At 41.5% G+C, this 12,705-nt stretch overlaps 4 protein-coding genes across 8 annotated transcripts; 3 read left to right on the forward strand and 1 right to left on the reverse strand.

Moving 5' to 3' along the window:
- Positions 1 to 118: 118 nt before the first annotated feature.
- On the forward strand, positions 119 to 3,356 carry LOC103931865. Its single transcript, XM_009341403.3, has 4 exons — positions 119 to 652; positions 1,102 to 1,545; positions 1,801 to 2,319; positions 2,531 to 3,356. Exons 1-4 carry the CDS (start codon positions 428 to 430, stop codon positions 2,948 to 2,950), a joined length of 1,608 nt encoding a protein of 535 aa, XP_009339678.2. The 5' UTR covers positions 119 to 427; the 3' UTR covers positions 2,951 to 3,356.
- A 590-nt stretch (positions 3,357 to 3,946) lies between these two features.
- Positions 3,947 to 7,848, forward strand: LOC103931864 (mitogen-activated protein kinase 12). Of its 5 annotated transcripts, none has more exons than XM_009341402.3 (11): positions 3,947 to 4,378; positions 5,030 to 5,438; positions 5,530 to 5,657; positions 5,780 to 5,839; positions 6,033 to 6,182; positions 6,270 to 6,425; positions 6,512 to 6,649; positions 6,760 to 6,833; positions 6,953 to 7,054; positions 7,159 to 7,273; positions 7,513 to 7,848. In XM_009341402.3, the coding sequence occupies exons 1-11, from the start codon at positions 4,151 to 4,153 to the stop codon at positions 7,561 to 7,563; spliced, it is 1,611 nt and encodes a 536-aa protein (XP_009339677.2). In that variant the 5' UTR covers positions 3,947 to 4,150; the 3' UTR covers positions 7,564 to 7,848. The 5 variants fall into 5 exon arrangements, with proteins under 5 accessions (XP_009339677.2, XP_009339673.2, XP_009339672.2 ...); XM_009341398.3 differs by having other exon boundaries at positions 5,033 to 5,438; positions 7,159 to 7,417; XM_009341397.3 differs by having other exon boundaries at positions 3,948 to 4,378; positions 7,159 to 7,417.
- Positions 7,849 to 7,903: 55 nt separating this feature from the next.
- LOC103931863 lies at positions 7,904 to 9,933 on the reverse strand. Its single transcript, XM_009341395.3, is given in 5 exon segments — positions 7,904 to 8,231; positions 8,975 to 8,994; positions 8,997 to 9,090; positions 9,296 to 9,377; positions 9,496 to 9,933. Coding segments are annotated over 5 exon segments (366 nt in total). The 5' UTR covers positions 9,615 to 9,933; the 3' UTR covers positions 7,904 to 8,180.
- An 809-nt stretch (positions 9,934 to 10,742) lies between these two features.
- Positions 10,743 to 12,306, forward strand: LOC125468250 (serine carboxypeptidase-like 50). The gene has a single exon (XM_048573049.1). The coding sequence runs from the start codon at positions 10,791 to 10,793 to the stop codon at positions 12,153 to 12,155; it is 1,365 nt and encodes a 454-aa protein (XP_048429006.1). The 5' UTR covers positions 10,743 to 10,790; the 3' UTR covers positions 12,156 to 12,306.
- Positions 12,307 to 12,705: the final 399 nt, after the last annotated feature.

The raw sequence follows: 12,705 nt of genomic DNA on the forward strand, positions 1-12,705 counted from the left end.
GATTTGGGGCAAGTAGCCTTATGAGCCAGACCAAAGCCTGAAGTGATGGTGATATTCACCACTTTATTTATCATCATTGAATAAATTTAAGTTTTTCAAATTTATATTTATCTACTGACAACTCAAAAAACGAGTAAATAAGAAGGGTGCGCAAACATTAAAATTTCAAACGCATGAATATGGATTAGCATTCTCATGACTGTACTTGCCGAACATCCATAATCATGCTCAAAGCCTCTGAAAATTCTAATTTTGAGAAGAAGAAAAAAAAAAAAAAAACAGAAGAAGAAAAGCAATTCTAATTAAAGCTTAAACAAAAAGTTAACTGATATATTTTTCAACATTTAATCAGAGTACGAACGATCTCACAGTGTATACAAAGTGTGTCTCCACTCTCCACCCGCTCTCAATTCTCAAACCCCAAAAAATGGCAACCCTAAAACCCGACCCGCTCCTTCATCGTCTTCGAAGCGCCGATGACCATAGGCTGAAACGCTTCAGGCGCAGGCTCAGCGACGCCGTTTTGGCCCGCATTGCCGCTTCCGAACCTTCCAAACCCATCGACTCCTACCGCCTCAAGTCCAACATCGAGCGCGGCCTCCGGCTGCTCATCCCGGCATTCCACATTCCGAATCACCCTCCTTATGCCTCGGTAAAATTCACTTTAATAACACATCAAGGTTGTTTAATTTCTTGTTTCACTTCATTCAGTACATTTTAAAAGTGCTTTTACTGTTGGGACTGTTTTTGTAAGTAGCTCATCTGCTCATAAGAACTCTACTAGAAGTGTCGAAGTGATTGTAAAGAATTTAAGTGCTTTCTGGAAAATCACCTGGCTTAGAAAGTGCTTATACGACCGAAGGTAGTTAGAAGCTTTTTTGTTTGTCCTGAAGGAAAGGAAGCATTTTCGCTCAAAGGGGCTTTTGCTAGAAGTTCTTTTACTGTAAACATGCTGACAATATTTATCAAAAATCCTAACTGCTTATCCCAAAAGTCCTTTTACGACGTAGAAGTGAGTAGAGCCTTTTTTTCCCCTCTTTTTGTGTGTGGTGTGATTTTTATGACCTCGTTTGTTTTCTTTGTGTTTCTTTTTTAATGTAGATGATTCAGAGGGCAATAAAGGCGTTGAATGAGGATGGTGGGGCGAGTGAAGGGGGCATATCGGAGTTTATCAAAAGGGAATACGAGGATTTACCAGTGGCACATGAAGGTTTTTTGAGGCATCATTTGAGGAAGCTTTGTGAGAGTGGAGTGGTTGTGAGTTTGAAATGTGGGAGGTACAATGTTGCGAATCAGGATGATGAAGATGATGATGGGAATGTGGAGGACAGAGCGTGCCATAGCAAAAGGCGGGAGGGGAAAGGAAGAGTACAGGGTAGACGGCAACGAATTGAGGATGGAGGTAGGGAGGAAGAGGCGCAGAAAAAAGTGTTTGGAGAAAGCATTGCAGAGATGCAGCTAAAAGATAAAGGTGACGCGGGGGAAAAGCAAGACTATTTTGGAGTGACTGAAGACCAATGTGAACCAGAAACAAAGCAAATGCAAGTGAGTGGAGGACAATTTGATTACATTTTTAACTGCTTATCTGGTAATCTTTTGTTTGGCTTGAATTTTGTTGAGCAATGCTGTTCACGTATCACCATTATTGCATCTTCACTTGATATTTTCTTGTTGGATCTTGTTTTTTACTTTCCGTTGATTTTCAGGTTCTTTTCATCATTAGCACTATCGTTCTTTTTTTTGCTGCTGGCAACATTCTCTGTGTGTGTGTGTGTGTGTAATTTCTGTTTGACAGTGCAGATGGTCAGCAAGGAGTTGGATGAAGGGGGTTTGAGTGAAGAAGGAATAGTGGCATTTGTCGAACCGAAATATAACCATGGAGAAGTGGTTAAAAATGAAACGGTAAAAGAACATATTGAAGCTGAAGTGATCAAAGAAAATCATCATAGAAAAGAAGAGCAAAGTGGGAAGATATATACGCAAAGCGAACCACAAGCTCAAAATGTTAAAGTCGGAACTAAGATATTGGGCATAAGTTTGGAAGGTGAGAGGTACGATGTAGTGGTTAAGGATGGTGGTGATGGGGGCGTGGAGGACAGAGAGTGCAGGAGCGAAAGGGGGCCGGGAAGGGTACAGGGTAGACAGGGCAGAAATGAGGATGGAGGTAGGGAGGAAGGGGAGCAAAATGAAGGTTTTGGAAAAAGCATTGTGGTGGGAAGACGTAATGAAGAAAAGCAAGAGCATTTTGGAGTGACTGAAAACCAATGTGAATCGGAAATGAAGCTAATGCAAATGATTGAGGAACAATTTGATTTTGAGGTACAGCCTGTGACTTTTCGTTCTCCGCATTTGGTTTCTACTATATTCATATTTACTTTGCTTATCTGGTAAATGTATTTTATTGGTGATACTGTATGGAATTGGAAGGTAGTAGGATCACTCAACTAAAAGAGAAATATTGAAACTGCCAAGAAAAACGAAAACCTTTCGTGACTTTCTGTTTGTGTATGGTTTCTGTTTGACAATGCAGAAGGCAGGCATAGAGTTGGATGGAGAAGAAGTGCAAAGTGGGGAGACCTATGAGCAAAACGAACCAGAAGCTCAAGAAGTTGAAGACATTGAAAATCACTGTCATCCGCAACCAGTAAAAATCAGAGAGATTGGAGATGTAGTCCAAGGGCAAAATTTTGAGGTTGGAAGTAAGATATTGGAATGCCATGGTGATGAAAACCCGAAGACTCAATCAAAGGGACCCTTGGCTCCTGATGGTCAGCAACAGAAACCACCACTGCAAGGACAGGTAAAGGGACGTAGAGGAAAGCCTCGTAAACCAAGAAAAGATTCGGAAAGTTCTTGGCAATGGGTACCCCTTGTTCTTGAAAGTCGTCATGAGGAGCAGCCACCAAAGCGTCGAGGCAGGCCTCCTAAGCTAAAAACAATGTGGATGTAAGCACTAGGGCATCGGTACCTGAACATGATCAAAATGAGCAGCCACCAAGGGGCCGAGGAAGAGGGAGGCCTCGTAAGCCAAGCAAGGCGGAGGGGTGCCTTCTCTGCCTCTCAACCCCATCATCCACAGCAGCAACCGCAGCGCAGAGGCAGAGGAAGGCCTCGTAAACCAAAATTAGTCGCAGAAAATGTTGAGATCCCAGAGAAACTTGAGATCGAGCAGTTGCAGTGAGGACCAAAAACAGAAAATTTGCTCCAAATGCGTCCTGGAAGTGGTAGTTACGTATTACTCTTGTTTTCTTTGCCACGAATCACGATGATCTCACTAGTAAACAGTAATAGATATGAAACAATCACCACTAATTTAGCTTTTGATGTTAATTTATAACAGTAGAAAAGACTTTGCATATCGACTAATGTCGTTGTGAAGTTAATAGGTTGTTGGGTTATCATTGATGCGTTTAGGTTCGAAAATCCCCTTCTAAATTCGAACCCTACCTCTCCCATTAATAACAATAAAATTTAAAAAAAATAGAACTTCGTGAAAATATCATTTTAGAATAACCACCCTCACGGGCATAAATTTTTTTTCAGTATGCCGGAAACATGATCCGGTATACCAAATGTTATAAAATAAATGGATGAATTTTTATTTTCAAGTATTTAATTATTTGTATTATGACACATAATAAATCGGGTCGTGTTTTCTGCACACAAAAAAAATCTTGTCACAGGCACACCTCTTTGCTTATTTCAATTATAATTAATGTATTTGTACAACGAAACATCATTCGTTCAAAAGAAAATGAAAATGAACTGTTTTGATTACAATCGAAAAAAAGATAAACCACGACAGAAGGTGCAATCGTGGCGCGGCAGCAAGTGTTACCCAAACAGACAAATAGGTGGTCGGCATCTTATCCAACAGAAAAAGTAATTAATTAGTAACCTAGGAAGCCAGCGATGTTACTCATAATATTTAATGTTTCAATATTACAAACGCTCGATTGATAGAACGGAAAACCTAAAAAACAAACAGCTGGTTAAGTGTAGACAAAGACACAGACACGGATAGAGTCTTTGAAATCTCGGACGTTTCCCGAGCCATCAAAACAGGGAAAAAAAACAGAGTACATAGGAAGAAAAAGCTCCGCAAAACGCGGGCAGTAGATTCATCAACTCTCGATTCTCGACTCTCGACATGGAGGGCATTCGCCGCTGGTTTCAGGGCCTCTCTTCTTCTTCCTCCGTCGACCACGGTGATGTTTCTTCAAACGACGCCGTCGAACGGCCACCGCCGTCATCGGCCAGCACCGATGAGGAGCAGAGGGAGTTGGTGATCACGGTGGACCTGGACATGAGTGGATTGAAGCCCATCAAGGTGCCGATGAGGACCAATCACAGAGTCGCCACTATGGACTATCATAAGGTCAGCCGCACTAGGATTACAGACTGTAACCCAGTTGTTGCTCAAATCATAATATATTCTCTCTCCTCTCTCTCTCTCTCTCTCTCCGTGGTTTTCTGATAAGATAAGGTTCGCTTTTCTAGGGGATTACAGAGCTGAGTCGGTCACAATAACTTGTCTTTTGCTCAATTTTAATATTTTTCGGCTTCCATTCTTTCTTTCCCTCATGACTCTCTCTCTATTTTTTTTCTTTACCTTTAATTTTTTTGACTTTTTTTTTCCATTAATTATTAATGGGTGATCGCTCATAAGAACATTTCTGTTGACAAGTTCAAATCTGCACTGCTGTATCCTGCACACAGATACACACACACACACACACACACACACACACATATATATACATACATACATCTGATGGGTTCATATCCTTGATCATTTCATACCTGTCATATCCTTTTCTGGGTTTTTTTTTTTTTTGTTCCCGGAGAGGATCAGGCAATCTAATCTTCTGGGTGGTTTAATTGTTGTCTAAAATACGACGAGGTTCTTCAAAGTTTCCCTTTTTTTTCTTTTTTTTTTTCCTTTTAATGTAAAATCCTTTTATTTTTTTTAATTTTTTTTATAATTTGGCTCGTAATTTGCTATCTGGCCTTATTTTTCTGAATTCAGAAGATGCTGGACAAGGAATTTTTCACAGAATATGGTGAGGCGAGCCAGTACGAAATCCAGGAAGTGATTGGGAAAGGTAGCTATGGAGTTGTTGCGTCAGCAGTTGACACTCACACAGGTGAGAAAGTGGCCATTAAGAAGATCAACGATGTCTTCGAGCATGTCTCCGATGCTACGAGGATTTTGCGCGAAATTAAGCTCCTTCGGCTGCTGCATCACCCCGATATTGTCGAAATCAGGCATATAATGCTACCCCCTTGCCGGCGAGAATTTAAAGATATATACGTTGTGTTTGAGTTGATGGAATCTGACCTTCACCAAGTTATTAAGGCGAATGATGATCTCACTCCCGAGCATTATCAGTTTTTCTTGTACCAGCTTCTTCGCGCCCTCAAGTATATACATACAGGTTTGACGATCATTTTGTTGCACTACTGTGGGATTTCCTTCGTTTTCGCATAATCTATGGATCTGATGACTTTGTTTTCTTCTTTTTGCAGCAAATGTCTTCCATCGAGATTTGAAGCCGAAAAATATACTTGCTAATGCAGACTGCAAACTGAAAATTTGTGACTTTGGGCTCGCTCGTGCTGCGTGTAATGACGCTCCATCAACCATTTTTTGGACTGTATGTGTAAATCTTATGGAGAAAAAAAAAAAGTTGTGGGTTGCCATTGATGTAGTAGTTATTAGCCTTTTTAGCTTCCTTTTCGTTCTTAATGCTGTATTTTTCCTTTTGCTTGTTCCAAGGATTATGTGGCAACTCGATGGTACCGTGCTCCTGAACTCTGTGGTTCCTTTTTCTCCAAGGTGAGTGTGTAAATATGGTGTTGTGAGATTTTCAGCTTGCAGTGATATAAAATGAATAATTTGCTGACAGTGATATAATGCTCTTTGCTGCAAGGCTTTCTGAATGTTTTAACTCCGATAATTTTCGCAAAGTTTGTTCTAAAACTAAACCCTTTTAGATTTCGGCTAAGCATTTTGTAATTTGTATATGCAGTACACCCCTGCTATTGATATATGGAGCATAGGGTGCATATTTGCAGAAATGCTAACAGGAAAACCGTTGTTTCCCGGGAAAAATGTTGTGCATCAATTGGATCTCATTACCGACTTACTTGGCACTCCTCCCACTGAATCTATTGCAAGGGTTTGTTATCTCTTTTTGTCGATGTCATTTTTTATTAGGACAGTGTTAAAAGAACTTGTTCCTGTGGGATCATCTTAATGACTGCAGATTAGGAATGAAAAGGCCAGAAGATATTTAAGTAGCATGAGGAGAAAGAAACCAGTTCCTCTCTCGCAAAAAATCCCAAATGCGGACCCATTGGCTCTTCGTTTGCTTGAGCGTTTGCTTGCTTTTGATGCTAGAGATCGCCCTTCTGCTGAAGAGGTAACGTTGTAATGAGAACAGTTGTTTACCACAATTTCATTTCTTATGTATCTGTGTCCTGATAAAATTCATTGCTTTCTTTACAGGCCTTAGCAGACCCATATTTTGTTGGATTGGCAAATTTGGACCAGGAACCGTCCAGACAGCCCATTTCAAAGCTCGAGTTTGAGTTCGAGAGGAGTAGACTGACAAAGGATGATGTGAGAGAGCTAATTTATAGAGAGGTATGACTGTCGTCAGTGATGGTTTTCTTCGGTGGTATTATCCTTCACTTCTTCTTGTTGGTAATTTCTTTCCTCGCCACCTACTCATAGCGAATGTTCTTATCGTTCAGATTTTGGAGTATCATCCGAAGATGCTGCAGGATTACCTTCAAGGTTCAGATAATATTGGCTTCATGTATCCAAGGTCAGCATTTGTTCGTAAAACTACTACTTGTTCATGATGCGCATCCTTGCATATGTTTATATTGTGATTTCATATTACATGAGAATACGTATAGTGAAAATTCATCTTGTGTCCACCAGTGGAGTTGATCGATTTAGACGACAGTTCGAGCATCTTGAGGCACACTATAGCAAAGGTGAAAGAAGCACTGCGCTTCAAAGGAAGCATGCCTCGTTACCTAGGTAAAATTTTGAACAAATTGCGTTGAATTCCTTTTTTTTCACTTCTACTCGAGTTCCATTATCATCTTCACAATATTGATTTCTTTCCATTTTATTGTCCATAGGGAACGAGTGTGTATGTCGCAGGATGAGGCTGCGGAGCAAAATGGTAACGTTAAAAAGAGTACTACGGCTTCAGTGGGTCGTGCAGCTGTTCATAGCCCTCAAGGGTCTCAGGAGGTAAAAGTACCAGAACCAATATATCAAAATGGATCAACTATACCGAATGGCGTTAATAATCGAAACCATAGTCCCCACAGCCTGTGGAGGAGCGATAGCATTAGCGCTTCTAAGTGCGTGGTTATGAAAAGCCAGTACTGCGAGGTAAGAGTTCCCGGATTTTTCAGTATATTTAGGTAGCTGCCTCCCGATTTTCTTTGAAATCCAAATTTGTACATGCACATTGTCCACCTCTGCAGGAAGATCGAATGGCAGGGAGAAACGAAGAGATGGTCAACGTGCTGTCGTAGAGGATTGCAGCAGCACCATACCACATTACAACTGGTATTGATATATCTGATAAGATTGAGCCTGCATTACCAAGTGGGATGGATTTATTTTGTTCGCCGTATTTTCCTGATAATTTACGGTCTTTTACCGCGGACTTGCATTTTATTTTCATTTTCTTCTGTTTTCTTAAGGCCAGAAGGCAAATGCCACTCACTTGGCAGTTACACTATTTGTAAAACCTATATGATGATTTGTTCTTAAACCTATGTGCCGGAAGAATGCTAGTAAAGTTCACAATTGCGGTATCGGAGAGCTGTTAATTACTTTGATTAATTGTGATTAGGAAAGCACATAAACGGATTATACGGGAAAACGCTTCATACAACAAAAACGGATTATTCAGGAAACGCTTGTTACAACCATGATTTAGATTAAATATATGTTGTATTGGGTGATAGAACAACAAAATGATTCAAAGGAAGTTCCAGCATCACGGGATTCATCTGCTCTATAATCCTCACATCTTACGATTGGCATCGTGTATACGTAAAGTATCAGCACGAGCGTCAAGTTTCGTAGAGATGTGCCGATGTGGTATGCGCTCGTGCTACTTGTCATCCGGCGAACAGCTCTAGTTCTATCCACTTCCGTCGAGCTGCCCGTGTGACAGAAGGTGTGCCATGTAATGCTGCAACCATGCAGACAAAATGCATAAGTAAAAAAAGCACTGAATGAGCTTTCATTCTATGTAACAGTTTACCCATGGAATTGTTGAAGTAAAATTTGGGGCATCAATACATAACTGAGCTAACAAGAATCATAACCGCTTCTTACGAACGCTGAGGAGAGTTCACAAAACAGGTCAATCGACATAAAAGTGAACTCTACCCTTAAGTTAACAAAGACGAGGAGGTGGAGGAAGCAGTTTAGTGAGCGTATAATGGTGCTTGTTAACGCTTGCATAAGACCAAAGATCACTTTTGAGCTAGCTGAAAACCCTACAAACGATTCCTATAGCCATTCGTTTGGGAAAGAAAACAAGTATAACAACGTAAATGTAGATAGTCACCGCTCTGGTAGGGATCGAAACTTTATTTTCATGACAATGTTTGACGCAGCACATTTTTCATGTTCGTCTCCTTCAGGCAAATAGCATTGTCAAATTTTCGCCACTATGGCGCAGTTTGTAATTGTCTTGTGCAAACCAAAACTGAGAACCGCTCTACGCCTACGGGATACGAACAAGATGGAATGACGAATGAGAATGCTTATGCAATTTTTCTAGCTTCTAAAAACAAGAGATGCTGAATCTGGAAGCGTCAAAACACCAGCAACAGAAAAATTTGTGCACTAACATAGCAATTCTCACAAGAAAAACAGAATATCAAAACGTAACTAGAATGCAAATTCAAGTAGAATCGAGTAACTTACAGCATGGTACGCATAGGGCCCTTCCCCTGTCGCTCGAAGTGCTTGGCCATGATGCAGTACTCAATCGGACCCCATTCTTCGTTTTCGAAACAATTACCAAGCGCAGCTTTATACAACTGAGCAACAAACCAAGAATTATTCAAGTAGTATATCAAACATTCAATTTTTTATTTGAGAACACGATATTCTGAACACTTTAATCTAATACGAACTCGGGTGCAAGGGCACGGACACATAGAAGACGAAACTAACACAAATCAAATCAAACACATAGACAGCTAAAACCTTTTGCATTCAAATAAGTAGAGTTCTCTCACAAACCTTTGCCGTATCCGTCAAGAGCTCGGTTCCAGCTGGGTAAGAAGCATAGAACTGGTCGGCTCTCGAAAACCCAGCTCGAGTTCTGCAACACCAAACACAAATACCATGGATGAAAGCAGTTAAAAACAACACGAGCTTCAAAACCCAGAAATATTTTTCTTATTTCATACGCGTTCGAGGTAGGTTGAAAAGCGACTCACGTATTGCTTGTGTAAGCGTAGGTCAGGACTGCTGTGAAGCAGTAGAATCCAGCGTACGACACGATTCTCCGAAACTTCTGAATCTTTAGAATTTCTTTGCATCCATTGAACACATTCATCGTGATTTGAGACTATAATTTGAGTACCTGAAGGCCAAAACGTTTGGGAATTTTCAGCTCGACATTTGATCAAACAGGTGGTGTGCCCTTCACTTTTCAGGCGTCTTGGGACTGCGAGGGGTTGCAAAATGGCGATATATTAAGCAACTTGGGCCGGGCACTATATGTTTGGAACCCGGCTGGGCCCAAATTACTCTTTTTTTTTTTTTTTTAAGACAGACATGTTATTCTTTTTTTTAATAACAAAAATAGTATATTTACATGTCGTCCCAAACTAATGAAACACGGACATTTGAAAAAATTACTTATATTTTTATTTTATTAACACGGAATACCATCATGACAGTGTAAGTACTAATCCGAAAAAAAAAATGTAATATTACGTGAGCATGATGATCTCATTAGGTAATTTGTATAGTTGTTGTTGTACGGTTGTATCTAGAGAAAGCAAGAAAAGAATATAAGTTGCATAGCCGGCAAGGGCAACAGAGTCCAATCAACAAAGCTTGAGGGGAGGAGGGTGAGAAGCCAAAGCAAATGAATGTTATAATAAACACGTGCAATTTATTTGGCATCTTGCATTTGAAAGATTCCCATCATTAATATGAATCAAATAAGTATTTAAAATTCCGCTATTTTTTGTATGATTAATTTGAAATACTTTTATTTTTCTTGTATGGTTTAAAATCGCATGTATCATTCGATAAATTTTTAGTTGTAGTAAGAACACAAGTGATACATTACGTGTTTTAATAAAAATGGTGGGAAATTTTATTTTTTAAGTTATTAACATTTTAGCACACATATCCTACCATTTGTATAGTGACACGTGATGTACGACCGCATGTACCGGTCACATTGAAAAATCTCTCTGCGGCATTCAAAGTGCATTTAGCTACGTGTCATGCAAATGAAGAGTCGTACGTAGGTACCTTTTTTTTAAGGGGTCTGTAGGGGATCAGGAACCTCTCCTGATTTAAGGATGAGGATCCTTCTGATCAAGGAGTGTGAACCGTTGAATGAAAATCCAATGACTGCAAACAGGAAGTCTCTTTAAAGTTATAATATATAACAGTTGAATTTTCATCTAACCGTCCATATTCTTTTAGTATAAGAGGTCTGTAGGTACTTATCGTCAAAGAAAGTGTCTGCACTCCCTCCCTCCCCACATCATCGATGGAGTCAAGTGCCCGAAACCATCTCAACCTCCTCTTCCTCCTCCTCCTCTTCTTTCTGCGGCGCGTCGCCGCCGCATCGTCCCCCCCTCTCTTCCCCAAACAAGCCCATCCCACCAAATCAGGCTACCTCCCGGTCAACTCCACTAGCGGCTCTGCCATTTTCTACACTTTCTACGAAGCTCAGAACCTCACAACCGACGTTTCCAAAGTCCCCCTCCTCATATGGCTCCAGGGCGGCCCCGGCTGCTCCTCCATGCTCGCCAACTTTTACGAGCTCGGTCCATGGCGCGTGAATTTCAACAAACACCCTTCCGATCCCCTCGCTCTGGAACCCAATTCTGCCACCTGGAACAGAATCTTCGGCCTGATATTCCTTGACAACCCGATTGGTACCGGATTTAGCATCGCTGCGAACTCCGCAGAGATCCCGAGGGACCAGCACTCCGTCGCGATACACCTCTTTGCCGCGATCACCAAGTTCATTGAGCTCGACCCGGCCTTCAAAACCCGACCCATGTACATAACCGGCGAGAGCTATGCCGGGAAGTATGTTCCGGCGATCGGACACTATATTTTGAAAAGAAACGCTGAGTTGCCAGCTGGGTCTAAAGGGGTGAACTTGCAGGGCGTTGCGATCGGAGACGGTCTCACAGACCCCATAATTCAGGTGAACACTCACGCTGTCAACGCTTTCTACAGTGGTTTGATCAATGAGAAACAGAGGAGGCAGCTGGAGAAGCTGCAATTGGAGGCGGTAGGGTTCACGGCGGCGATGAACTGGAGCGCGGCTGCGGATGCGAGAAACAGAGTGTTGGATACGCTGCAGGACATGACGGGGCTAGCCACATTATACGACTACACGAAGAATGAGCCTTATAAGATGAGTTTGGTGGATGAATTGCTGAGCTTCGAGGCGGTGAAGGTGGCGCTGGGGGCCAAAGGGGAGGCGCCTTTCGAATCGTGCAGTGATTTTGTAGGGGGCATATTGCGCGAGGACGTGATGAAGAGCGTGAAGTACATGGTGGAGTATCTGCTGAAGGAGAGTAAGGTGTTGCTGTACCAGGGGCAGTACGATTTGAGGGACGGCATCGTTTCAACGGAGGCGTGGATGAAGACGATGAAGTGGGAGGGGATTGGGAAGTTTATGGCGGCGGACCGGAAGGTTTGGAAGGTGAGGGGAGAGGTTGCTGGGTATGTGCAGAAGTGGGGGAGCTTGAGCCATGTTGTGGTTTCCGGGGCAGGGCATCTTTTGCCGGCGGACCAGCCGTTGAGGGCGCAGGTGATGATAGAAGACTGGGTTTTGGACAAGGGGGTGTTTAAGCCATGCTGTGGTTTAAGGGGCAGGGCATCTTGTACCTGCTGAACCTTTGAGTTCTCAGGCAATGTGTGACATTCTTGGTTTCTTAATGGGTGATATTATTGTGAAGTTTAATTTTCGTGGTTATTGTATTTTGGGTGATAATTTTGTATATTAAGCTTGATTAATAATGTGTCTTTGGATTTGTTCACCGTCACATAACATTTCTTATTTAATAATTCATTGTCATGCACAAGTTTTTCTTCATATAACAATGTATTATTAGACCGAACACATCAAAATTATTTTTCTTTTTTAATTCTATTATTATTAGAGGAATGAGGAGAATTCAAAATTATTACAATAATTTAGGAAAGAGAGTTTTGAACATATGACGCATTGATATAAATTTCACACCTTATCCACTAAGACCATCTCCAATCGACCCGGTCAAATGGTTATATGGCTAAAAATAGCTTAGAATGACACGAAAACTATCTTCAACCGAGGGCTAAGCCAAAGGGCTTGTGGGCACCACCCCAGCCCAAACCCCCAAATCAGGCCAGCGGGCTAGCTCTCTAGCACTAAAATGTCAAGCTCGACATTTTGCCAACCT

Source organism: the organism of the source record quoted next, unplaced genomic scaffold, assembly GCF_019419815.1.
Source record: "Pyrus x bretschneideri cultivar Hongxiangsu unplaced genomic scaffold, Pyrus_bretschneideri_v1 Contig63, whole genome shotgun sequence".
Taxonomy (NCBI): Eukaryota; Viridiplantae; Streptophyta; class Magnoliopsida; order Rosales; family Rosaceae; genus Pyrus; species Pyrus x bretschneideri.

What these genes read in the sequence shown, in the direction of transcription:
- LOC103931865 (XM_009341403.3), top strand. Translation starts at nt 428, where the DNA reads ATGGCAACCCTAAAACCCGACCCGCTCCTTCATCGTCTTCGAAGCGCC. An exon ending in ATCACCCTCCTTATGCCTCG is followed by an intron (nt 653 to 1,101) that starts GTAAAATTCACT and finishes TTTTTAATGTAG; the next exon opens with ATGATTCAGAGGGCAATAAA. An exon ending in AGGAACAATTTGATTTTGAG is followed by an intron (nt 2,320 to 2,530) that starts GTACAGCCTGTG and finishes TTGACAATGCAG; the next exon opens with AAGGCAGGCATAGAGTTGGA.
- LOC125468250 (XM_048573049.1), top strand. Translation starts at nt 10,791, where the DNA reads ATGGAGTCAAGTGCCCGAAACCATCTCAACCTCCTCTTCCTCCTCCTC.
- LOC103931864 (XM_009341397.3), top strand. Translation starts at nt 4,151, where the DNA reads ATGGAGGGCATTCGCCGCTGGTTTCAGGGCCTCTCTTCTTCTTCCTCC. An exon ending in CCACTATGGACTATCATAAG is followed by an intron (nt 4,379 to 5,029) that starts GTCAGCCGCACT and finishes TTCTGAATTCAG; the next exon opens with AAGATGCTGGACAAGGAATT. An exon ending in GTGGTTCCTTTTTCTCCAAG is followed by an intron (nt 5,840 to 6,032) that starts GTGAGTGTGTAA and finishes TTGTATATGCAG; the next exon opens with TACACCCCTGCTATTGATAT.